The 25,830-nt window shown below is 46.1% G+C and overlaps 1 protein-coding gene across 2 annotated transcripts; it reads right to left on the minus strand.

Annotated features, from left to right (window-relative positions):
• Positions 1-1,501: 1,501 nt before the first annotated feature.
• Positions 1,502-19,695, minus strand: WDR61 (WD repeat domain 61). 2 transcript variants are annotated; one of them, XM_032270687.1, is made up of 11 exons: positions 19,475-19,695; positions 15,110-15,160; positions 14,114-14,141; positions 12,473-12,578; positions 11,777-11,949; positions 9,109-9,257; positions 8,777-8,870; positions 7,461-7,554; positions 5,209-5,301; positions 4,429-4,507; positions 1,502-2,113 (listed from the first exon to the last, which is right to left on the minus strand). In XM_032270687.1, the coding sequence occupies exons 2-11, from the start codon at positions 15,119-15,121 to the stop codon at positions 2,024-2,026; spliced, it is 918 nt and encodes a 305-aa protein (XP_032126578.1). In that variant the 5' UTR covers positions 15,122-15,160; positions 19,475-19,695; the 3' UTR covers positions 1,502-2,023. The 2 variants fall into 2 exon arrangements, with proteins under 2 accessions (XP_032126578.1, XP_032126579.1); XM_032270688.1 differs by lacking the exon at positions 19,475-19,695 and adding an exon at positions 19,396-19,420.
• Positions 19,696-25,830: the final 6,135 nt, after the last annotated feature.

Genomic DNA, 25,830 nt, shown 5'->3' on the forward strand with positions numbered 1-25,830 from the left:
CAAGTGGCTTTTTCACTTTTTTGAGAGCTCCAATGAAGTGTTACATGCCAGCTTGCCGCTCATTGGTTAATATATAATGGAATGAAGTTTCCACCCTCATGGAGCTTTATTTTGGGGGTGGGGGTGAATGCAAACAAAAAGTGGTAACTGCTGTGAAGAACATGAGGAATGGGGATGAGTAGAAGGGAATGAGGACCAGTAGAAGGGAATGGGGATCAGTAGAAGGGAATGGGGACCAGTAGGAGGGAATGGGGACCAGTAGAGTAGAAGGGAATGGGGATCAGTAGAAGGGAATGGGGATCAGTAGGAGGGAATGGGGACGAGTGGAAGGGAATGGGGACGAGTGGAAGGGAATGAGGACCAGTAGAAGGGAATGGGGACCAGTATAGTAGAAGGGAATGGGGACCAGTAGAAGGGAATGGGGACCAGTAGGAGGGAATGGGGACGAGTGGAAGGGAATGGGGACGAGTAGAAGGGAATGGAGACCAGTAGGAGGGAATGGGGATGAGTGGAAGGGAATGGGGACGAGTAGAAGGGAATGGGGACCAGAAGGGAATGGGGACCAGTAGGAGGGAATGGGGACGAGTGGAAGGGAATGGGGACCAGAAGGGAATGGGGACCAGGAGGAGGGAATGGGGACGAGTGGAAGGGAATGGGGACGAGTGGAAGGGAATGGGGACGAGTAGAAGGGAATGGGGACCAGTAGGAGGGAATCGGGACGAGTGGAAGGGAATGGGGACGAGTGGAAGGGAATGGGGACGAGTAGAAGGGAATGGGGACCAGTAGGAGGGAATGGGGACGAGTGGAAGGGAATGGGGACGAGTAGAAGGGAATGGGGACCAGAAGGGAATGGGGACCAGTAGGAGGGAATCGGGACGAGTGGAAGGGAATGGAGACGAGTGGAAGGGAATGGGGACGAGTGGAAGGGAATGGGGACGAGTAGAAGGGAATGGGGACCAGAAGGGAATGGGGACCAGTAGGAGGGAATGGGGACGAGTGGAAGGGAATGGGGACGAGTAGAAGGGAATGGGGAAGAAGGCCTTACGAGGAGCTGGCATCTGGGCGGCTACTTGCATGCAGTCGGGGAACAGACCTCTGAAGGTCTTGGGGGGAAAATGTGGTTCCAGGAGGGTGGGCAAGGCACACAGGAGGAAGTGGGGGCTATGCTAAAGAGAGTGGGCTTTATTCTGAGGGCAGTGAGTGGGGAAAAACACAGGACCTGACTCATAAGCTGACTCATAAGTTATGATCAATAAGAAGCAGTAAGCTTCCAAGTGTTTAGCTACTTACATCTTTCTCATTTACCTGAGTCTCAAGGGGGCTGTGGACGAGGAAACTGAGGTACAGACACTCTGATAGAACTAAGGTGGGCTAGAGTTCTGCGGCATGAGCGCAGGCCTGAGCCTTGGCATCGTTAAGGCAGCAAGAACAGGAGCCTGCCTTCCAACGTCTACCTAGCGTGTCAGAGGCCTCTCCCAAGGTAATAAGGGTAGGGAGGGCGTGGCAAGGGACATCTTTAATACATCAAGTAGAAAGATGCCCAGATAGGAGTACATAGTGTTCCCATGCAGTCAAATACACTCTTTCCTTCAGGACTCCCTTCTAAAATAGATCGGCTTCTTTATCACAGCTCTGAGGAGCTTGCTGCCGTATCTCACTGCAGGAGTCAGTTCCCTGGAAGAGTGAGCCTATATTTCTAAACTGGAAAGTTAAAGAAGTGCCTGGATCTCTTGATTGCTGAGACAAAGATTTCCTCTTAATGGCAATCCCTCTCACTGTCCACTGGTAATCGGGTAACTGAAAACGGAAGCATGCTCAAGGACGCCAGTGTTTGCATTAAGAAAGCTCTATGTTGAAGTATGAACAGCATTTCCAATAAAACATGAAAAGATTTACATTGTATCTATAAAATTTAAGTCTTTGCTACAATAAATGCTATATTTCTCTTAAGCCTAAAAAGGTAAGGAATGTCATCATCAATCTGTACATTCTCTTTGCAGCATAATCCTGGAGACTCTGATGTTTAAATTGGACAGTCATAGATGTGAATTTCCTGGTCATCTCCCACAGACACAATTTTTGAGCCATTTCCATTGTATTTTACTCCCCAGACCTGTAAATTAAAAAAAAAAAAAAAAAAAAGGAATGTTTATGAAACGAACATTCTTACTGTTGTTCTGAATCTAAACAAAATGAGATGAGGATGTGCTTGTACTTTTTAAGTCAGTGGGAATGGAGGCTTAACCAAGCACCTTCCCTTCTTGCTATTTAATTAGCATTCTTTTCCCTTCCCACACACCCCCCCCAAAAAAAAAATCATTTTTAAATACAGTCCTAACCAGGATTATCTACAGCCCTTTCAAAGAGTCAGAATCCTGAGGTGACCTAATGTCAGGAAGACAGAAGCCATAAGAGACCAACATTTATACTTCCAGGAAGAAACAGGTCCCACAACTACCCCCGAGGTCACTGCCGACAGGGAAAATCGCAAACTCTGCTCCTCAGCTGACCGTGTCCGCCCCCCATGGTCAGCAATTCTCACTCTGTTATTAGTGGCCTATGGAGCCTGCCTGTCCCCAGGAGCTAGACAGCATGATATTGTGGGCCATAGATTTTTATTTGCGATGTGTTGAATTAACAGATTCACACCTCCTTCCCAGACAGAATTGATGTGGCTGGACTTTCTCTAACCAGAAATAACTTCCTGATTATTAGGAGGTGATTCTGGGTGGTTAGCCTGTCACCTTAGCCCTGAGGCGGGTGTCTAGCTCTGACTTTAGTGTTGTGACTGCGCCACATGATGTCACCACAATGACCCACGCATACAAAGCAACAGCTAGCCGGGACTTAATCCCTGAGGAAGATGTTACATCCAGGAGTGAAATATCAAGATTCAACCCCCTCAGTTTTGTTAGAAACAATTTAAGATGAAAAGTAAAAAAGCATGAACAATGTTAGTTAACTTTAAGTCCCATTTCAAAAGGGAGAAATCTATAGGACCATCTAAAAATATTTAAAACATATTAGAAGTCAATTTTACACTGCCATGGACATTTTATTTTATTTTATTTTATTTTTTTGAGACGGAGTTTCGCTCTCGTTACCCAGGCTGGAGTGCAATGGCGCGATCTCGGCTCACCGCAGCCTCCGCCTCCTGGGTTCAGGCAGTTCTCCTGCCTCAGCCTCCTGAGTAGCTGGGATTACAGGCACGTGCCACCATGCCCACGCCTGTAATCCCAGCACTTTGGGAGGCCGAGGCGGGTGGATCACAAGGTCAAGAGATCGAGACCATCCTGGTCAACATGGTGAAACCCCGTCTCTACTAAAAATACAAAAAAATCAGCTGGGCATGGTGACATTTTATTTTTTAAGCTTAGTTCCCCAAGACTTTCCAGTGGTTAGGACCAGCAGCCTTGGCCTCACCTGGGAGCTTGTTAGAAATACAGAATTTGAGGCTGGGCACCGTGGCTCACACCTGTAACCCCAGCACTTTGGGAGGCAGAGGCGGGTGGATCACCTGAGGTCAGGAGTTTGAGACCAGCCTGGCCAACATGGCAAAACCCTGTCTCTACTAAAAATATAAAAATTAGTGGGACATGGTGGTACACGCCTGTAATCCCAGCTACACGGGAGGCTGAGGCAAGAGAATCACTTGAACCCAGGAGGCAGAAGTTGCAGTGGGCTGAGATCGTGCCACTGCACTCCAGCCTGGGCAACAGAGCGAGACTCCATCTCAAAAAAAGAAAAAAAAAGAAGACACGCCTCAGGCTCTATGTCAGACATACCGAAGTAGCATCTGCATTTGAACCAGGTTCCCAGGGGATACAAGCACACATGAATACCTTTGCTATTTCACATATTCACCTCGGCAAAGATAAAGACTCTGGTGAGCACACATTCCATTTAAAGACTGAAACAAGTTATCCATATCACTAAAGCCAAAAAACTTGTAAGAATTTCTAGCTTCTACTATATTGGAAAAAAAAAAAAAATCACATCGCTTCTTTGGACAGTTCCCAAACTGGCAAGTGGTGACTGTGTTTAAGCAATGGAATCTCCTGAAGAGGAAGGTCCTTGCTGAGCCTGCCATGGCCCAGCAGCCCCCAGGAGAGAGCCCCAGACGTGCCCCAGTCACCAGCTGAGGCAGTTTCTAAAGGAGGCACTGAAGGACTGTGGGGCTAACACTATGCTTTCTGGCCTACGTGGGGCTACGCCTTGTGAGTTGCTAGGCTGACGGCACATTGCAGCCTCTGCACCCCAGACTGCACAGGAACTCTGGCTACGGGGTTGTCCGAGCAGACATAGCAGCGCAGGCCCAGGCGTCTACTGCTCTCCACAGCTGGAGCAACAAACTTAGGAAAAGAAAAGCTCTTTGGTACTATGGTTAGACAGCACCAGCAATCTAAAGATGAAGTAACAATGCCATACCTGATCCTGGTGATCAAAGAAGGTGTGAACACAAGTCCTCGTGCCAACATCCCAAACTTTCACACTTTTGTCAGATGAACTATTTTAAAAAATGAACAACAGTATCAAAAAACAGTTTCCAGACAGGTTTGAAGTTGGAAGGACTTCAACCAAAAATCCTTTGATGACTCAAATTCTTCCAACTTCAGACCCCCCAACCCCTGCGCCTCGGTACAGGAAATGGCCAGGTATCAGCATCACTGGGTGGCTTTCCTTCCTCACAGGGTAGCCATTTTCCTGAAATTCTGATCTGCCTGGCCCTCGTAGTAACTGTTCTCCAGGAGTCCTATTTCCAGATGGGAGGGAAGCCCGTTATGAAAACCAAGGCTCTCAGGAGGCCTCTAGAGCACTGTGCAACGCCTTCAAGTTGTCCACCTCCTGCTTTCCAGCTGTCTTGGCCATCCCAGGCCTGACCGACACTGGGATCTATAAACAACATTTGACAAAGAGATTTACATATTTTAAGTTAGCATTGGGACACAAGTCTACCTTAGAGTAACTTTGGTAGAAGCCTCAATTTATAATGAAAAAACTAAGAGTTTAACTGTTTAAAAGAATTCCTTGTTGACTTTCGCTGCAGCTAAGTTCAACTAACTTCACTAAATACAAATTTTAAAAACTGCTGAAAACCAAGGCTACCTGAATAAAGGGTGAAACATCTTTAAATGTTAAGGCAATCTATACAGGAAGACTGCCCTCATCTTCCCAGCATTTTAGAAACTGCTAAGAATCATTAAGTACCTGGAAACAAAGTGAGTGTCATCAGGACAAAACGCCACGTTCAGCACCCAGGAAGCATGGCCGCTCAGTGTGCCAGCCAAATTGGCATGTTGTCTGAAATGGGAAAGGTCCAAACAGAGTTGAGACGTTAATTTCTAGAGTATAATCACTGAAGTAGAAAGTACATTATTAACTCTCCCCGTAAACTGGACCAAATGTGCTATCCTTAGAATGACCACGAATACCCTATCAAAAATTCCCCTTTCAATGAAGTACCATCAAGCATTAGAGGCAAATTTTCACAGCAGCATTAACCCATACTGTGTTGATGCCACCAAGAGCCAAGGATAAAACTTTAATAAAATCCTTTGAGCTGAAGCTCAAAATGAACAAAGAACCACGCTATAGAGACTTGGCAAGCCAACCCCTAAGATGAGGAAACTGCGACCCAACGGGCAAGGAAGCCATCTCAGGAGAGGGGCAAGCTCGGCCTCCTGTCTGCACCAGCAGCCCTTCCACGTGGGGCCGGTGCTACCAGTGCAAGGAGAGCATCAAGATGTATCCACCATGACAGGTGTGGCTCCGAGAGACCGTTTTAACCTAATCAAGAACAAGACAGGTCTAATTACTACAGCCATTTTCATTTTTTTAATAAAAATGAAACCCAGTCACCTCCGGCAGGAGAACCACCCTAGGGCCTAACTGAGGTCAGCAATTTTACCCCTGAACACAGATCTCGGCAGAGTGGAGCAGACCTCAGTTACGGGCCAGGAGGAAGTCTCAGTGGGATACAGTGGGGCCATGGGAGGGTGGAAAGTCTTGGGTCTTAGTAAAAAGATCAGTAGTTACTAGGGGCTCAGGGCAGGAGGAAGGGATGATATGGTAGAGCACGGGTTTTTAGGGCAGTGAAATTGTTCCACGTGACACTGGAATGAGTGGTGGCTACGTCATTATACATTTGTCAAAACTCATAGAATGTACCACACAAAGAGGAAACCCTAATGTAAACTATGCACTTTAATGAATAATAATACATCGATATTGGGCGAAAAAACCAGTCTTGGGTCTTCATTCAGTGCCACCTCCTTGGACAAATCGCCACCTCAGCTTGGGTTTCTCATGTGCAAAACTGGGACAGGAATCTGTGCTGCCACCTCACTAGTTGCGGGGAGGATCAATAAAACAGTGGCAATGGAAGCAATAAAGTCACAAACGAAGGAACTGCTGCATTGATACTGCCTCTGCCACTACCAGGCAAGTACAACTCTCCGGAGGTATCTTCCCCTCTGGGCGATGGCACCTTCCTTCAGCTCTAATTCCAAAAGCTGCAGTTCGAACTCTATGTCTAGCTGATAACCTTTTGCCATAAAAGGCTGCGTTTTAACCAGAAGTGGGCTAGAAGGAGCTGCGTTCCTACTCTGAGGTTTAAAGCCCCAGACAACTCTCACAGGCCCCTGAAAGGATGCACACGGATGGTCGGGGTTGCAGTGCGTGCAGAAGGAGGCCTAGGCACCCATGTCTAGGGCTGGAGCAGGATATGTGCGTGCAGTGGATCAGAATGCCCTGCTGAGGAGCAATGAGCTGGAGGCACCCCTGCAGGGAGAGCTGAGCACAGCACCTAGACGCAGCATCAAGAACACAGATTGAACACATTACAGGGGATAGCTCGGGGGCGGCGGGTGGCGGGGGAACAGGAGCCAGGGCTAAAAATGAGGGGGAAAACATGGAGAGGAAGGGGCCTGCAGAGGTTTACAATGATGGCTGTGAATCAAAGAGGATGATTAACTTGCTTCTATACTTGCAGTCAAGGGCCCAAACCAAAAACGCTCCCATCTGGACATGTAGCGGGGCAGCTTATAAACTGCTCCCTAACTAGGGCAGAGGTGTGAATGCTAGAACAGCCCTATCCTTGAAAATGGATGCTCTAATTTTTTCTTGTCACCAGGGGCCAGCTATAGCCCATGGCTCCATTTCCTCATCTGTATATTACTTACCTATCCCAAAGAAATCAGTAAGCTCACAAAAATTGGGCTGCCTGAGAAAAAGTAGCAAGTACCTGATCCTACCCATGCACATCCTCCTGCAAGCAGCCCTTGACACACACTAAAAATGGGCACTGAATGGGGGAGGATCGTTTGGGGAGTCAAGGTGTCCGATGTGACTTGAGCACAGGTCTTGACAAGGGCTCCTCCCTAGGGCTCCTTGTAACAATAAGGAGACAAGATGGGCATCAGCAGTGAGTGAGACCCCTTTAATCTTGAAAGGTAACTTACACATCATAGATCTTGATGTAGCCGTCATCTGAAGCAGTGACAAGGAGCTGGGAGTCCGGGGAAAAGGTCAAGGAACGAATGGGCATGGCATGGCCTGAAATTCATAAAGGCCCTTGTTAATCTGGTGAACCACTGTCTCCTCACTCAACTTCCCACGTACAATGCCCCTTTTAACAATCATGAGCCACTGGGTTGAACTGCCCAGGTGCTTTAGGCAGAAAAGCAAGAGTTCTGACTGGGCCCTTCCTCTTAATGTTCTCAAAACATCCACATAACCCCAGTCTCTCCTCCTGGAGCCATTTCTCCTTAGTTCCCTTCGCTGCCCTCAGCATGCACTGCTTTAAAGAGCTTCTCCACTAAAATATGGCCACAGAAGGAAATATACATCGCTCCTGATTTGTAAGGTTGAACAAATTAAGAAGTTCTTTCCCTACCAAATCCTTTATTATAGAGTAAAGGATAAACTACAGCATTGTGAGGAGATAATACATTCACTTGATCAGAATTCAAAACAGCGCAAAAGTACATGTAATAAGGTCTCCCTCCGACCCTACTCCTGTTCTTTAGCTACCCAGTCTTCCTTTCCAGAGGCCACCAGTGTGGACAATGGGCACAGTACTTTCATCCATCTTCAAGTTATCAACAAAAAGTTGTTTCCAATCACAAGTTCATCAGAATCCAAAATGACAGAAATGAGACATTCATATAGCAAATATATATTAATACACACATATATATAATGTGATATATTACCATATAATAAATAAAAAGTAAGTCTGTTCACCCAAACAAGCATTTAACACTGTTACAAGAACTGGTAAGTCTAGGTCAAATCTACAGTGACAGGCCAGGTATGGTGGCTCATGTCTGTAATCCCAGCAGTTTGGGAGGTCAAAGAGGGAGGATCTCTTGAAGCCAGGAGTTAGAGACCAGTCTGGGAAACACAGCAAGACCCCGTCTCTACAAAAAATTTAAAAACTAGCCAGGCATGCTGGTGTGCACCTGCAGTCCCAGCTACACAGAAGGCTGAGGTGGGACAATCCCTTGAGCCCAAGAATTCAAGGCTACAGTGAGCTATGATCATGCCACTGCACTCCAGCCTGGGAGCGAGACCCTGTCTCTAAAAGAAAGAAAAAAAAAAAACTACAGTGACAAGACTAAAACCTGGAGGCATTTCAGTTTTCCAATTGAGAGTGATATTTTGTAAATCCAATGCCCATTTGCCATTTAATGGCATTTTAATGAAAGAATAATGAAAGAATGATTCCTTTGTGATTTGATAACCCAGTTTGTAGAAATAAGATGATGAGACATACCTTCCAGTGTATGCAGAAGTTTTCCAGTTGCAATATCAAAAATATTGATGATTCCATCGATGGCTCCACTGGCTAGGTATTTCCCATCAGGACTCTGTTCAGAGGACATAGGGGAAAACCAGCACTTTCAGACTCCATGTTGTTAAGCTATCCCTACCAAACACAACCAAACCTCCTGCTGGCTACACATCTAACTGGTTACCTGGCAAACCCCACCAGAGAGACAGCAGCTGCCTGACCAGGCCAAGGCAGAATCTGTGCCAAGGACTGCAACAGGCTGGAAGGGTAAACTAAAAGAATCAGAAGGAGAAAAGAGAGCAATGTTTCCTTACATATGCAATACTAAGAATGAATTTTCCTCTCGTGTCCAAAGAATATTCCTTTTTCCCACTTTCCACACCAAAAATGTTCACTTTCCCAACATGAGTTCCTGTGGCCAGATACTGGGAATCAGGAGAAAAGGCCAAAGTCCAGGCATCCACTGAACAGAAAAAAGAAGGACAAAAATACAGTGAGAAAAGATTTGGCCTTAATTTTAAAAACTGAAGTTTCACCACAAGACACATCTTTTTAAATTGGAGTAGCAGTGTCCTGATTCAGAAAATTATGTTGTAAAGATGCTAATTCTTTTATCAAGTTTAAATTAACTTTAAGGGTTTCTGAAATTTTTAATAAAAATAGGACAATACCAAGTATTAGCAAGGATGTGAAGAGACCAGAACCTTCATACACCACTGGGAACGTGAAACGGCACAGCCACTTTGAAAACCAGTTTGACCATTTCTCAAGTGAAAACAAACACTTACCATAACACCCAGCAATACTACTCCTAGGTAACCACCCCAAAGAAATGCAAACCTATGTCCACACAGAGACTGGCACACTCATGGCCTTTGCTTCCTCCTGCTTCCTCACTTCTCCAGGATTTGGGATTGTCTCTCTTCTTTTCTCTTCCTGTGTTGTGGTTCAGATTCCCCATGCATATTTTCAAGATAGGTAGAAACTAAGTGTCCATTTTCCCTACATTGATTAGACCCAAACTCATCCGAGGAGTTTCACCTTCAGATGAATTTAGCTGCTCTTCAGCTGTCGATAGCAATGCTTGCTTTTGTTACCGGACCAAATAACTGTTGGCTGTTTATTGGCCTGGTCTAGTTTTATGCAGAGTCCTATCCAAAAAGAAAATAAATCAAACTTTCAGACTCCATGATTCTATCTTTATTTTTTTGAGATGGAGTCTTACTTTGAGCCCAGGCCGGGGTGCGGTGATGTGATCTCGAGTTCAGGCGACTCTCCTGCCTCAGCCTCCCAAGTAGCTGCGGCTACAGGCGCACACCACTACGCCTCGCTAATTTTTTGTAATTTTTAGTAGAGATGGGGCTTCACCATGTTGGCCAGGCTGATCTTGAACTCCTGACCTCAAGTGATCCAACCACCTCAGCCTCCCAAAGTGCTGGGATTACAGGCATGAGCCACCACGCCTGGCCTCTTCTGTCTTTTTCTTTCATAAAAGTAACTTTTAAAACGTTGCCACACTTGGAGAATATCCAGTAAAAGGTACTGTTTATCAGGGAAAGTGAGCTGGCTATATATACCATCCTTTTACTTGGTACCATTCCAGCACTTCAGCTGCCTTTGGCCCAGGACTGCAACCAGCATGCAATGACACCAGCATTATGAGCCCTGGGAAAGCTTAGTACCCAAGGTGAAAAGGTAGAAACAATTCTACCTCTTCCTCTTTTCTTAAGACCATGCTTATATATTAGAGTCTTAATGGACTTTGCAGGATAGTGTGGGGACCCAAGTCCTCTGTAAGTAATGTAAGCAGGGTAAGGGCGCATGTCAAGACAAGCATCTGGGGAGTCAGAGTGCATCTGGGTAGCTTCTTCCAAATACATATCCCACACCATGTATTCCGAACACTACAATTCAGTGGATCCAAAATATGGACTGGGTGTGCATATTCTTAAAAAAGGTCCAGTGGTAAGAATTACAGACAGGAAATACTGCTTCTGAGGGAAAATGCACTCAGATTTGAGACAACCCAGCCTCTCTGAAAATCCTGGGACCATCACTCCTTCCAATACAGGAACGGCCTAGTGTGGCTAGTGAGTATAACTGGTGGGAGGTGAATCCATCCAGGGCACCAATCAAGGGAACTGTCTTCATGGAATAGCTAAGCAGTTCTTCTATCATCAACCCGCAAAGGGCTGTGCCAGAGAGATGCCAGGCTATCTGCAACCTCTAGTGGTTACCACCCATTCTGGCAGAACAGGTTCTGCTGGTGAATGCTGGGCAGCCATTTGTAAGTAAATATGAAGCTCAAAAGAACCCTGAAATGTCTTGCTGTTCCACATTAATCAGCCTATGATATCAACTTCTGTCATCTCAGATGATGTTTATCAAGGCTGCTGGACAAGATTATGCTGTTCTGCCGTACTTAAAACAAAATCGATGTTTCTTAGAAGTTTCATACACATCACATACCACGAATCACACCCTTTAACCAAATTTAGTAGGGACGAGAATGACACAGATCTATAAGGACCCAGTGCTTTACATTCTAGGCTTCCATAAAGCAGTGAATGGAGCAGTTCAGAATATGGCAAACAGAGAATCTCTGGAAAATACAAAATACAGGTCAACAACCCCAAACCAGCAGTTTTAAAATCCAAAAAGCTCTAGAAACCACAGGCTTTTCCATAGGTTTACTACCAAAAGTCATTTGGCAGCAAAACTTAAGCTGAAGTGACATAAGGCTATTTATAGCCTTTATTTATCTCACACAGTGTGAACACTCATGTTTAGCTGCAGAGGTATTAGTGTTTCATTAGAGTGCTGTTTCCAGCCCCCAGAATTGTAGGTGATATACAGTTTACACACCCATTATCATCCCTCTCAACTCCAAAAAATTCAGAGCTGCAAAACACATCTATCCCTAAAGATTTTGGAAAAGAAATCATGAACCTTTATCATATCCCCTAAAAGTAAAACTCTTACCAGGTCCTGCATCTATGGACTTTATCTGTTTGCCATTTTCCAAGTCCCAAAGACGAATATGAGCATCAAGAGAACTGGATGCAGCAATGGGCAGGGTGTGGCTGATGTCCACAGACACCACTCCCAGCTGATGTCCCTCCAGACTCCACTGCAGGTCCAGTCTCTCATCACGCCTTCAACAGGGGACAGAGAAATGGATTTCTTCACACAGAACACACTTTACCTGGCATCTGAAATTCTGGGTCCCTGTGACTATGTAATACCAATGGTCTATGAAATACAGAATCAGAGAAGAATCAACAAGCTACAGGACACCAAATGCTGCCAGGTTTTAAATGTAGAGCTAAGATTTTTTTTTTTTTTTTAAAGACGGGGTTTTACCATTTTGGTGAGGCTGGTCTTGAACTCCCAACCTCAGGTGATCTGCCTGCCTTGGCCTCCAAAGTGCTTGGATTACAGGTGTGAGCCACCACGCCCGGCCTAAGATTTTTTTTTTTTTTTTTTTTAACTTTAAGGCTTTAATATGGAGTAATAGGAAAACAAGTGGGGAAAATAAGCTGCTTTTTTATAACACCATATTGCTATTGCTTTCTTGCCTAGAAAAAAGTATTTCCCGGACCGCAGCTGGAGAGTTCAGAAGCAAAACCGCAGCCCTCAATTTTCTGAGGCTATTTGTGTTAGGGGAGAGGCACTCACCATTTCCAGACCTTTACCAGGTCATCCAGGGAGCCTGTGACCACCGTCTCAGAGTTTTCCTTCTTGTTTGTCCCCCAGGCAACTGACCAAATGGCATCATCATGAGCTAGAATGCAAAGTGCTTCACTGATAAAGTCTTCATGCATAGGACTTCTAAATTTAATGTGATAAAATGAAGCTGAAATACTGTTCAACAATTGTGAGATAACATTTATTTGTATTTGCTTTACTATTTTACAAAGGGCTTTCCTATACAGCTTGTATTGAAATGTTGGGGTCACGTGTGAAAAATGGAGTTTCTGAAGAAGCTACTTGCCCTAGATCTCATGTTTACCAGGCAGGAAGGCAGTACTTTGGACTCCAAATCCAGTGTTCTTTCTTTTAGCATCCTATCTGGCATACAGGAGTCCAGAATGGCTATCACTTGGCTAAAACAAGTAAAACCACTGGGGAAGTAACAGATACACCTCGGTAACAGATACACCTAAAGATCTTTGGAAACAAGCAGGCAGTTCAACTCTAAACAGTATATAGTCTAAAAGAAAATACCTACTATAGCCTCCATCTATGAAGTTGCCTTTCCCCACAAGTATCTTTGTTACGGTTAATGGGCCAATTATTACAGCAATCCTATGTAATAGGTACTATTAATATCCTTATTTTACAGACAAGGAATGAGAAGTGCTAGGATTCGATTCCAATCTCTATTAATTAAAGTCTGCCTTAAATCTAAGTCTGTAAGCTGCACGTTTGGTAGGCCATGCTGTTGTATGTGCAGACCCAGCGTGGAAAGTGCACACGGAGGCTTTACCCTGCCTGGCAACACTCCTCCAGCCATACCTTCCCAATGAATAGAAAGGCATTAAACTTAAATAGCTGTGTATTACACACAGAGTTGTGGCTTCCATTTAAACCCCGCCTACCTCAAGCCTGCTAACTTGCCACCTGGATGGCAACAGCTGCATATATTATCTGTGATAATATCATATAAAGCCGTTTATCATATATAGCTGTAGGTCATTATCGAGGCTACAGTGAAGAAATGAGACGTGTGAGTAGCCCATACACAAATGTGACTCCTTTTCGGGTACCAAGCTCTGTACCATGGTCAGCTACAATCCCAGCCTGGATTGTGACCTGCCACCTGCTCTGCCATCCCCCCCACTGCCACTGCTGCACAGCTCCCAGCCCTCCCGGTGCACTCAGTGGCCTCAAGAGAAATTCATCTCACTATGATAGGCTTCACTTTCATTAAGGGTCAAAGCAAGTTCTGAGTCCGGGAACAGGCTGAGGTTCGCCTCTCCGGATGGGCCGGCACTAACAGAGTTTTGGGGCTCAAAGCATTTCCTTTTTCCACCTCGGCAGCTGGGAAGCTCGGTCAGGTCTTCCTCAGGTGGGAAAATGTTCCTCCGCCTGGAATTCTCCAACCTATCACGATGACTGCTTTTTTTTTTTTAGTTGGTTGTTAGGTTTTTGTAGTCGTTTGTTTTTAAGCGTACTTATTTTCAGCTGCCAATTCTTCTGCAAAGTGAGTATACTTGGAAACTACATGTCTGGTCATCTTGACAAAAATCTTAAAGAAACCAGGGACGACACAGTTTTTTTCCACAGATGACCTGCTTAAACAGGCCGGCTACTCACCTTGCTCTTGTTTGAAGAGAATACCATACTGAAAAAGAACAGAAGCCACATTAAACCCACGGTCAGATTTCAGACGTCTCACATTGCCTCCACCCCAAGCAGACAGAGGCACTACAGTGTCAGCTGCTTCCTCTGCGGCCACCCCGGCCATCCTACAAGCTCCTCGATTCACACCCAGGCAAGATTTGCATAGTCATATCAGAAACAAATTCTTAAACAAACTGTTACTCTCCCCCTTCCTACTACCCACACTCACCCAACAGAGACCAATAAATTATGTTTTCTTTTTCTGCTCTGATCACCAAGGAAGCTCAGAGTCCAGTTTGCAGCTTAAGTTTTGCAGAATAGCCTATTTCCTTTGCCCCAATCTTATTACAAAGATACGTTTCTCCTGTTCTATCTCCTATCCCAATCTTTTTTGTTTGTTTATTTTTTTTTAAACAACATCTTTTTTTTTTTTTTTGAGACAGAGTCTCGCTCTGTCGCCCAGGCTGGAGTGCAGTGGCGTGATTTTGGCTCACTGCAACCTCTGCCTCCCAGGATCAAGCAATTCTCAGCCTCAGCCTCCCAAGTAGCTGGGATTACAGGTGCCTGGTACCACACCCAGATACTTTTTGTATTTTTAGTAGAGATGGGGTTTCACCATCTTGGCCAGGCTGGTCTTGAACTCCTGACCTCGTGATCCACCCGCCTCGGCCTCCCAAAGTGCTGGGATTACAGGTATGAGCCACCACACCCAGCCTGTACCTCTTTTAAGCTTCTTCTATTACTCACTAAACTGTAGTCAAGACTTAGATGAACCAATCCTCCTCTTAGTGTTTGCATTTTACTAGTCCCACCTAACACTGTGGTGACTGGTTACCCAGGGTCATCCAGCTCTTCAGGAGCACGGCAAGAACGAGATGCTAGTTTCTTGACTACATGCCCAGGAAACCTACTGGACTTGAACTTGGCAAAGAGACCAGCTGATGTTCTTCCCTTCAACACAGGCCTTACCTGGTTGGTCATTTCCTTAACCAAGGATCGAGGGCAAAAGGCCAGACAGCTCTGTGGAAACAACACCAGGATTTCAGTAAGGGGGTGGCATCAGGATACAAGGGCCTATAGGAAGTTCCCTTGACCAAGAAAACAAGGCAACTCCTTATTATGAAGTTTTTCTGACACTCTTCTGTGGATCAGTACCAAGAACCCCCTTCACGATCCCTACCAGGTGGTATGACCTTCTTTCCTTCCACTGAACCTATGGACTCAATTAGCACCTACTCCTATCCCATGGTTTCTTCACCTCAAATGTCACTGCAGAAAGTGACCAGTCTCTGTCCCTTGCTGCTCTTTGGAGAGGAAAAAAACACAGTTCCTTTTAATAACAAATATTATTTATTCAAAACAAACATGGGGGAATCCAAAGATGGCAAAGTTCTTACTTTACATGCAAAGGTCTCAACCAAAAATGCCTTTAGGAGCCAAAGGCAGATAAATAAGGGCAAAGGCTGAAGGGAGACACGTGTAAAGACAGAGTGACCATCCTGGCCAAAATGGTGAAACCCCATCTCTACTAAAAATACAAAAACTAACTGGGCATGCTGGTGCACGACTGCAGTCCCGGCTACTCAAGAAGCTGAGGCAGGGGAATCGCTTCAACCCGGAAGCCAGAGGTTGCAGTGAGCCGAGGTCATGCCACTGCACTTCAGCCCAGGAGAAAGAGCAAGACTCTGTCTCAAAAAAGGAAAAAAAAAAAAAAAAAAAAAGAATAGATCTAATTTCTCAGGCTACATTAAGGGCTAAGGGTTCTTGTATTCCGTGTGTGCCACAGTCTCCCTTTAGCGGCCTTTTTTGTTTTTGAGATAGGGTTTTGCTTCATCGCCCAGACTGGAGTGCAGTGGTGCAATCATGGCTCACTGCAGCTTCAACCTCCCATGCCAAGTGTTCCTCCCACCTCAGACCCTGAGTGGCTAGGACGACAGGTGTGTGCCACCACGTCCGGGCTAGGACGACAGGTGTGTGCCACCACGTCCGGGCTAGGACGACAGGTGTGTGCCACCACGTCCGGTTATTTTCATTTTTTGTAGAGATGGGGTCTCCCTATGTTGCCTAGGCTGGTCTTGAACTCCTGAGCTCAAGAGATCCTCCTGTCTTGGCCTCCCAAAGTGCTGGGATTACAGGTGCAAGCCACCACACTTAGGCTCAGAATGTCTTTAAACACAGAAAATACACAGGATTAGAAATGAAACCAAGTACAGGAGATTCTCATTATTCACAACAATTATGTTCTATGACGTCACTACAAACACTAAATTATCCAACAGAGAACCACTGTTCCTTGGGGAAACAGGTTTCTGAAAGCCTCTGGGTACATTTTTGTCAACCAGTCAATACCTAATAATGTTTTATGTGTGTTTCTGTTTAAAGGCACTTACTGAATATACATCAGTAATTCATTAATCCTGATCTCATGGCTAAACAAAGCTTATCTAACACACATTTTCTCCATAAGACACATCACAGCGTTCTTGAGCTTGGAAGCACTTTGGCACCATGCTTGGTGCGACCTCAAACAGTGGCATCGCCAACAAAAAGCACAAAGATGAGAAAAACGTGGCACCAAAGACAGTGAAAATGACATCTGCTTACAACATGAGAGCTGACAAGAAGGCAGTGCCACCTTTGTTTGACTTCAGCTGAGAACATGGGCATCAGACGACTGAAATTTTTCACCCCATGTGAAAAAGTGTCATGTCTTCCAAAGACCACAAAAGCGCTGCCAGTATTAATTTGGGGGCTACATATAAATTTTAGCAAGTAGGTGAATTCATAAATACAGAATCCACAAATAATGAGGATAGACTGTATGCTAAAATTTTATCAAAGTACAAAAACTAACATATGTGCTTCTTTACTGACACATTGAGATCTAGAAGCAAATCTTGTAACTACCATAATTTCAAAGTTGTGATGAGCTTGCACAATATCATGTGAAAATATCTGTAATTTATATTCATAACAAAGTCACACTGCTAATACTGTGATTTATGGCCTACATTCATAGTGGAAGAAAATGCTAAATTTCATTTGGAGGTTAGGAAACATAAAGATGCAATTTTCATCTCATCCAAGTTCATGCCCCTCACTTCTACCCACTGGCAGTTTAAGGGACTGTACAGTTAAGGCATCCAGGTTGTGGCTACTTTCTTTAAATTTGCCAACCCAAAAAGCTGCTGAAGGTTTTTCAATAACAGAAAATCAAACTAACAAACCATTTATAACTAATCCTAGCCTATGAAGATCTCACACTGGTAGTGTTTTGTTTTGGGTTTGGTTTTGTAAAGACAGGGTCTCATTATGTTGCCCAGGCTGCTATTGAACTCCCGGCCTCAAGTGATCCTCTTGCCTTGGCCTTCCAAAGTGCTGGGATTCCAGACAGGTTGGTAGAGCTTTACTCATTTATTTGTGACCCATGAACAGGGTTCTTTCTGTCCATGGCAGAAAAGACAGGAAAGGGCTCAAGCCAGTTGGGCTAATGTGAATGGTATTCAACCTCTGCTTACACAGAGCCTTCTGCCTGCTGAAGTACATGCTTGTCTTCTTCCCCACCATTTTGGGCCTCACATTTAGCAACGGACAGAAACAAAATAAAGGACGAAGCCTTGCGGTAAGCCAAGCCAACTTCCAAAAAGCCAGGCTCCACAAGACAAGGGTGTCATTCTATCAAGGAGTGCACACTTGAGGATGTACAATGAATCCAGTCCTATTTGAAGTAATACACTGAGATTAGCTCACTGAAACCTCATAACCCTACTTACTAGGTACAGTAGTTCTACTTTAGCTGAGGTTTTGATTGCCACAGTTCCAAATGTCAACTGTAGTCTAAAAATAGGTGAGCATAGTTATTTTGAGAGAGACTACATTCACATAAATTGTATTACATTATATTGTCATAATTCTATTTTATTATTGTTGCTGTTAATCTCTTACTGTGCCTAATTTACAAATTAAACTAAATATCATAGGTATGTATGTGTAACCTGTATAAGAAAAAACACAGTAGCAAAGACCTGGAACCAACCCAAATGCCCATCAATGATAGACTGGATAAAGAAAATGTGGCACATATACACCATGGAATACTATGCAGCCATAAAAAACCATGAGTTCGTGTCCTTTGCAGGGACATGGATGAAGCTGGAAACCATCATTCTCAGCAGACTGACACAGGAACAGAAAAGCAAACACTGCATGTTCTCACTCATAAGTGGGTATTGAACAATGAGAACACATGGACACAGGGAGGGGAACATCACACACTGTGGCCTGTTGGGGGGTGGGGGGTCTAGGGGAGGGATAACGTTAGGAGAAATGCCTAATGTAGGTGACGGGGAGATGGATGCAGCAAACAACCATAGCATGTGTATACCTATGTAACAATCCTGCACGATCTGCATGTGTACCCCAGAACTTAAAGAACTTAAAGTATATATAAAAAAGAAAGAAAAAACACAGTATAGATGCTCCTCAACTTACAGTGGGGGTACTTTCCAATAAACCTATGTAAAGCTGAAAAATTCTAAGTCAAACCACAGTAAGTCAGTCAGGGTCCTTTTGTATATACAGGGTTCTGTACTATCCAAGATTTCAGACATCCACTGGGGGTCCTGGAATGCACAGCCCTCAGATAGGGGAACTACTATTTTCTTATGATCAGTTCCACTTTTCTAATAAGAATGGATACAAGCTATAGCATAGGCAACCAAGATACACTACCTCTTACTTCAGGGTCTTAGGAAGGTCAGAACTAAGAGACTTTAGACCTCAGCCCTCTCTTGCCATCTTCTCTCTCTGGGACACTTTTCCCTAGTTTTCCCAGACAGAATTAATCCCTGGCTCAGTGTTTCCAAGGAACACTGCAGATGCCTCTATGGAACTACTCGGGCAAGTCAACAGCCCACAGCATTGCACGGTACTTCGGGTAAAGGAACCCAGCCTCTGTACCTGTCCAGCACGCTACCTAAGAAGACAGCGTGGCCCACTACCGGGAAACTTCGGCTCATACAGTCCTCCCACCCACGGATAAATGATCTCTTCCGCAGAGACACCAGCCCTAAGCTCGGTGCTGTCCAGAACATTCTCAGGACGCAAAAGGAAGCCACCTACGGGCCTCCCCCCTCTCCGCTCAGGCCCGGTACAGAGGGGCAGCCAGGGCAAATGGGATCATGGAAGCCACCCTAGGGTCCCAGGGCCTGGAGCGTCCCTGAACAGACCTGCTTACAGGTAGCCTCGGACCCAACCTTGCTCACCCGCCCTCTGGCCCGGGCCGTCAGCGGCCCTAAAGGCCACCATCCCCAACCGCCGCGGGCTCTAACTCACCACTGCACTGCCAGGATGCACGTCGGAAGCCGGGCTCCGCGCGACTGCGACGCGCAAAGATGAGCTCACGGAGGGCGGGGCATCGCGCCGGCCCCGCCCTCAAGGCGTGGAGCGTGTCGCCGCGCCCCTGCCGTCCCTAGGCGGGGCGCGGGGCAGACACGGAGGGGGGTGGGCGGAGAGAGGAGGGGGGAAGCCACGCCCTGCTCCCAGAGGCGTGGTCGCCCAACGCTCCCGGAAGCGCAGATGTTTATCTTCTGACAGCTGCAGGGTTAGGGGCTTGTGTTGCAGTTTCATTTTGTACTTGAGATTGGACCAAAGGTGATGACTTCTGTTGCTAAAATAAATTCAGGGAAATCGAGCTTTGCCTTTCAAACTACTAGTCATGACCCATTAGCGTGACAGATATCAGTTTAATAGGTTGTCACTGGCATTTTTTTTTTTTTTTTGAGGGCCGGGCGGGGTGGCTTAAGCCTGTAATGCCAGCACTTTGGGAGCCCAGGTGAGAGGATCGCTTGAGCTCAAGATTTCCAGACCAGCTTAGGCATCACAGCAAGACCTCGTGTCTACAAAGATTAAAACAATTAGCATGTGCCTGCAGTTCCCGTTACTTGGGAGGCTGAGGCAGGAGGATCGCTTGAGCCCTGGAGGTTTAGGCTACATTGAGCCGTGATCACACCACAGCACTCCAGCCTGGGGGGCAGAGCTAGATCCCATCTCAAAAAAAAAAAAAAAAAAAGATGGAGCCGGGTGGAGTGGCGCACACCTGTAATCCTAGCACTTTGGGAGTGGAAGGAAGGTGGGTGGGACACTTGAGGTCAGGAGTTTGAAACTAGCCTAGCCAACATGGTGAAACTTCGTCTCTAGTAAAACAAATACAAAATTAGCCAGGCATGGTGGTACGTGCTTGTAATCCTAGCGACTCAGATGGCTGAGGCAGGAGTATTGCTTGAACCCAGGAGGCAGAAGTTGCATTGAGCCTAGATCATGCCACTGCACTCCAGCCTGGGCAACGGAGCGAGACTCCACCTCGAACAACAAAAAGAGATCCGAAGAGGCCCATGCCCCATTATGAAGAGGCTGCCCTTGCAGCTCAGGTGAGGTGGCTCACTCCTGTAATCCCAGCACTGTGGGAGGCTAAGCTGGGAGGATTGCTTCAGGCCAGGATTTCAAGACCAGTCTGGACAACATAGTGAGACCCAATCTCTACAAAAAAATTTAAAGTTATAGACGCAGTGGTGTGCATGTGTAAACCCAGCTACTCAGGACGCAGAGGTGAGGATCACTTGAATTGAGCCTAGGAGTTTGAGGCTGTAGTGAGCTATGATTGGGCTACTGCACTCTAGCCTGGGTGACAGAGTGAGACCCTTGCCCTAAAAACACTTTTTGAAAAAACTAGTTTTGAAGTTTAAAAGATATATATATATACACTTGATCTCACTCTGTTGCCCAAGCTGGAGTGCAGTGGCTCAATCTCGGCTCACTGCAACGTCCACCACCTCCCAGGTTCAAGCAATTCTCCTGCCTCAGCCTCCTGAGTAGCTGGGATAACAGGCACACACCACCATGCCTGGCTAATTTTTGTATTTTTAGTACAGATGAGGTTTCATCATGTTAGCCAGGCTGGTCTCAAACTCCTGATCTCAAATGTCCACCCGCCTTGGCCTCCCAAAGTGCTGGGATTACAGGTGTGAGCCACCACACCCAGACAAAGATATTGTAGTAGAAGGTGATAGTAGTAAAGTATGGTCTCGGTTGAAGTTCCTGGGTCCTGCCTATCTCTTTCTGGCAGATAATGCTTTACAAGATATAGTTTATTAGGATCATCTTGAGGTCTATGGTAATTTTAGAAGACTGTTAGACCACTTACAACTAGATGAAATTCATCGTTGGGGGATTTTTTTTTTTGAGACGGAATCTCACTGTGTCACCCAGGCTGGAGTGCAGTGGTGTAATCTTGGCTCACTGCAACCTCCGCCTCCCGGATTCAAGCGATTCTCCTGCCTTGGCCTCCCCAGTAACTGGGATTACAGGCACACACCACCACACCCTACTAATTTGTGGTAGAGACGGGGTTTCACCATGTTGGCCAGGCTGGTCTTAAACTCTTGACCTCAGGTGATCCACCCACCTCGGCCTCCCAAGGTTCTGGATTTATAGGTGTGAGCCACTGCACCTGGCCATCTTTGGGGGGCTTTTTGAGGAGGCTGTGGTGGCCAGAAATTGGCAAATACACCCACATGCCCTAAGACCCATTCTCTGGTCCTTGGTAATCTCACATTATCACAAAGGAGAAGACATACTGCAGCTCTTCTGCTGTGCACACAACTTCCCTGCACGCCAGCATCCTTAACCCTCAGTTGGCGTGTCTCAGAGTGATATGACTAATTTTTCTCACTTACATTGACTGGAGAGCTATTTCCCTCCTTCCCAGCTCTGTGACATCTCTGTCCACAGAAATTTCATCTGCCCCAGGTGGACCCTCTGCATGTTACTGGCCAACACGGTGAAACCCCGTCTCTACTAAAAATACAAAAATCAGCTGGGTGTGGGGGTGCACACCTGTAGTCCCAGCTACTCAGGAGGCTGAGGCAGGAGAATCACTTGAACCCGGGAGGTGGAGGTTGCAGAGAGCCAAGATCGTGCCACTGCACTCCAGCCTGGGTGACAAAGCAAGACTCTGTCTCAAAAAAAAAAAAGTTTGGGTGAAACTGAGCAGACTTCAAGACTGAATTGTCAAAATTCTTATGTGGCATATCCTGTAAGTCAAGATATCCTTGTAATCATTCTGGATCTATTGGACCAGGGGGCATGTGCCCCTGAAGCTAAGGAAGAAGGTACAAATTATATCATGAAGCCAGCGAGCTGCTTTTCAAACTGGAGGGAATTCCCTTTAAATTGACTTCAGTGCTGACTGGTGTTCAGGTACATTCCACAGAGCTACATACACAGAAACTGACCCTGCATTGGCTGGATGCCGGTTCTCGAAGCGCGGAAAGGACTTAACATTGGTACGACAAAGCAATGGCTTTTCGCGGTTAAGTGACCTGCTGCCTTCCTGAATAACCAGTTGTCTTGGTTTTGACCAGTCTGTTGCTTTGCTTTTGTTGGTGACATTTACAGGGTTTTATAGTTTGGGAAATTGATTGATGATTATGTAATGTCTCCCACACCGAGATAATAGGGCCATCTTCACTATACCTTTTAGCTTTTGAATATGAAGGAGTATTTTTGAAACTCTCCCACTTTGGCCAGGCATGGTGGCTCACGCCTGTAATCCAAGCACTTTGGAGGCCAAGGCGGGCGGATCACCTGAGGTCAGGAGTTCAAGACCAGCCTGACCAACATGGTGAAACCCTGTCTTTAAAAAAATAAATAAAATAAAATAAAATAAAATAATAAAAAAAAGAAACTCTCCCACTTTAAGAATGGTGAAATTTTGGCTGTGGAAAGTGCTCACCACTGTATGACTAAGAGAATTTTAATTTGTGTGCTCTGGACTTATGTGAGGATTTTTTTCTTTTCTACGCATTAACCATAAATACCCTACCTTCAAATTCTTCTAAAAGCACACCATCACTTCCTTTTATGCTTTTTAAATTTTAAATGTTAATTCAATTTTAAAATTAAATTAATCATTTAACAGCGATCACATTTATGCTTTTTAAATTTTAAATGTTAATTCAATGTAGAATAATTAGGCTAAATACTGAGGCTTTCCCCTTCTGTTTACTTGCTCCCAAATCCGCTATTAATTTACAATTGAAGCAAGTTGTTTTGGATAAAAATTCAATTAATCATCTCAAAAAAGAGAAATGGAATACATTAAGAAAAAAGTAGAATGGAAGATATAACAGTGCATCATACGTAGTAAAGTTACATCATGTTTTATAAAAACTGTTTCGCCAAAACGGTTACTGGTTCACAAATGAAAATCCATTTCTTGCTATGAGTCATGGCCAAAAACTTTGAAAATCATCGTAATAAAGACTTTCCAGGTTGATAATTCTATAATTATGATAAGAACCCCAAACCATTCATTCAAAAAGGATGTATTAAGTACCTACTTTCACCCCCTTCCCCCAAAGTGCCAGGCACATGGGATTGTTGGCATGACCCTAGCTTTGGGACTGGAAAGCTAGAATAATTGGCCTTTTTTACACTGTGGACATCTCAGGCATCTCATGAAACCTATGAATCCTGTCTCAGAACAATGGGAGTTTTTTGGAAGAAAAAAGCTTTAAATTGCTGTTGAGAAAAGCATCCGTATGGAGTAGAAACTGGTTTCGATAGCATTGTTAGAGAATACCTTCTAGGGAGTGGAGGTAACTGGATGGATGTTAGAGTGATTAGAATACATAAACACAGAAGAGAGCTTTCATGCCACACATGCTACTCCTTGATACAGTGCAAAATGCTTACACTATTGATGGCAGTAGCTGCTGCCATCACGGGGCTGCGGCAGGGAGGCACAGCTGGGGCTGCATGCTCCGCGGAGCCAGTAGATGCCTTGCCCCTTCTGAGCTGGGGCGAGAGGTCCCCGGGTGCTGCCGCAGCCGCCCAAACTGCGGGGGCGGACCCAGGCCCCCTCCTCTACCGAGCGGGCAGGAGCCCCACCCTCCTGGGCGTGGCTACAGCCCAAACTGCGGCTGCTGGTCCGAGCCTCCCTGCGCTTTTGGAGGGGGCCGGGAGCAGGCAAGCTCTGCCCTCCTAGGTGCAGGACCTGGAGGGTGTCTGCAGCCTGCACCCCCGTGGGCCCCAGGAAGGACCCCACCGCACCCCTTCGCTCGGGGGTGTCTTCTCCTACTGCTGGCCTCTCCCTGCTGCTGCCCCTGCATTGATCTTGGAGTAGGGCTTGGGGCGGAGCCCCAGGGGCATGAATGACAGAGGGAGGCAGATTGACTGCGGGGCAGATGGGGGTGGGTCCCCCGTAAGGCCCCACCTTCAGGCCAGGGAGGGACTGAAAGCTGGGGGCCGGGCTGCCAGTCCCACGGAACTGAGTGGAAACTTGTGGTGCCTCCTCCAGGCCCGCCCATGGCTGCCCATGGGCCAGTCAGCACACACTTCATCCCCTTGAGGGCCATAAAAGCCCTGGGCTCAGCCAGCCAGCAGGACATAGGATGGAGGGACAGTGGGAAGACTGGCTGTAGAGAGGAGGTACCCTCTCTGCCAGAGCTGCACAGACTTGCAGAGACTTTCACAGGATCTGCGGAGAGGAGGTTCCCCTCCTCCTGTAAAGACTTAGGAACGACCTGAGTAGAGGATCCCCCAGAGCAGCCTCCCTCTCCAGGAGCATCCCCCAGGATTCCCCGGAGCAGCCCCCCTCTCCAGGGTTGGGACCATTCTCTGCTGAGAGCATCAGGAGGCAGGACGACCGGTGGGCAGAGGGGAGCTACCCTCTCCAAGCCTCCTGTTTGGTGACAGTGGAGCGTTCCACGGGATGACTTGCTCAAAGGAGCTACCCACTGTGGGTCTTCTCTGAGCTGTTTAACACTCAGTAAGTTCCTTGAGTACCTCATTATTCCTGAACACAGGACAAGAACTCAGGCAAAGGCAGCACCGGGAAGAAAATCAATACCCCCCATACCCCTTCAAAGATCCTGTAACACTACCATTACATCTAAGGCTCTCCGCAACTACAAGCGGGTGGTGGAAAACTTGGCCCTCAGTATCGACATCAAGAAAGCAGCTACCACCATCTGTGACTGTTCTCTTTTTACATTTGTTTCCTTCATTTTTCTTTCTTTCTTTCTTTTTTTTGAGACGGAGTCTTGCTCTGTCGCCAGGCTGGAGTGCAGTTGTGCAATCTCAGCTCACTGCAACCTCCGCCTCCTGGGTTCCAGCGATTCTTCTGCCGCAGCCTCCTGAGTAGCTGGGACCACAGGCACGTGCCACCACACCAGGCTAATTTTTGTATTTTTAGTAGAGACGGGGTTTCACCACGTCGGCCAGGATGGTCTTGATCTCTTGACCTCTGATCTGCCCACCTTGGCCTCCCAAAGCGCTGGGATTACAGGCGTGAGCCACCACGCCCGGCCTTCCTTCATTTTTCTTAATCACCTCAGCTATTGCTGCTGCTTAGCAAAACTAATAAAAACAAAATTGTAATCATTGATGCATGACTCAGAGAATCCCCAAATTCCTGCTAGGGAATCCTCCCAGATTCTGTCCAGCGTACTGTAAAAACACGGAAGGCATCTGGGCCAGTGTTGATAGCAGCCCTCCTGCGTCTGAGTTCCCACTCAAAGGCCATGAGATCACGGAACAGCCAGGTGGGGCCGAATAATGATTTTAAATGCATAAGAACAAACCACAGAGGATTACAAAGGAAATCAATTATATCAAAGTAGTTATCAAAT

Source organism: Sapajus apella, unplaced genomic scaffold (assembly GCF_009761245.1).
Source record: "Sapajus apella isolate SASKATOON/1434 unplaced genomic scaffold, GSC_monkey_1.0 scaffold214, whole genome shotgun sequence".
Lineage (NCBI taxonomy): Eukaryota > Metazoa > Chordata > Mammalia > Primates > Cebidae > Sapajus > Sapajus apella.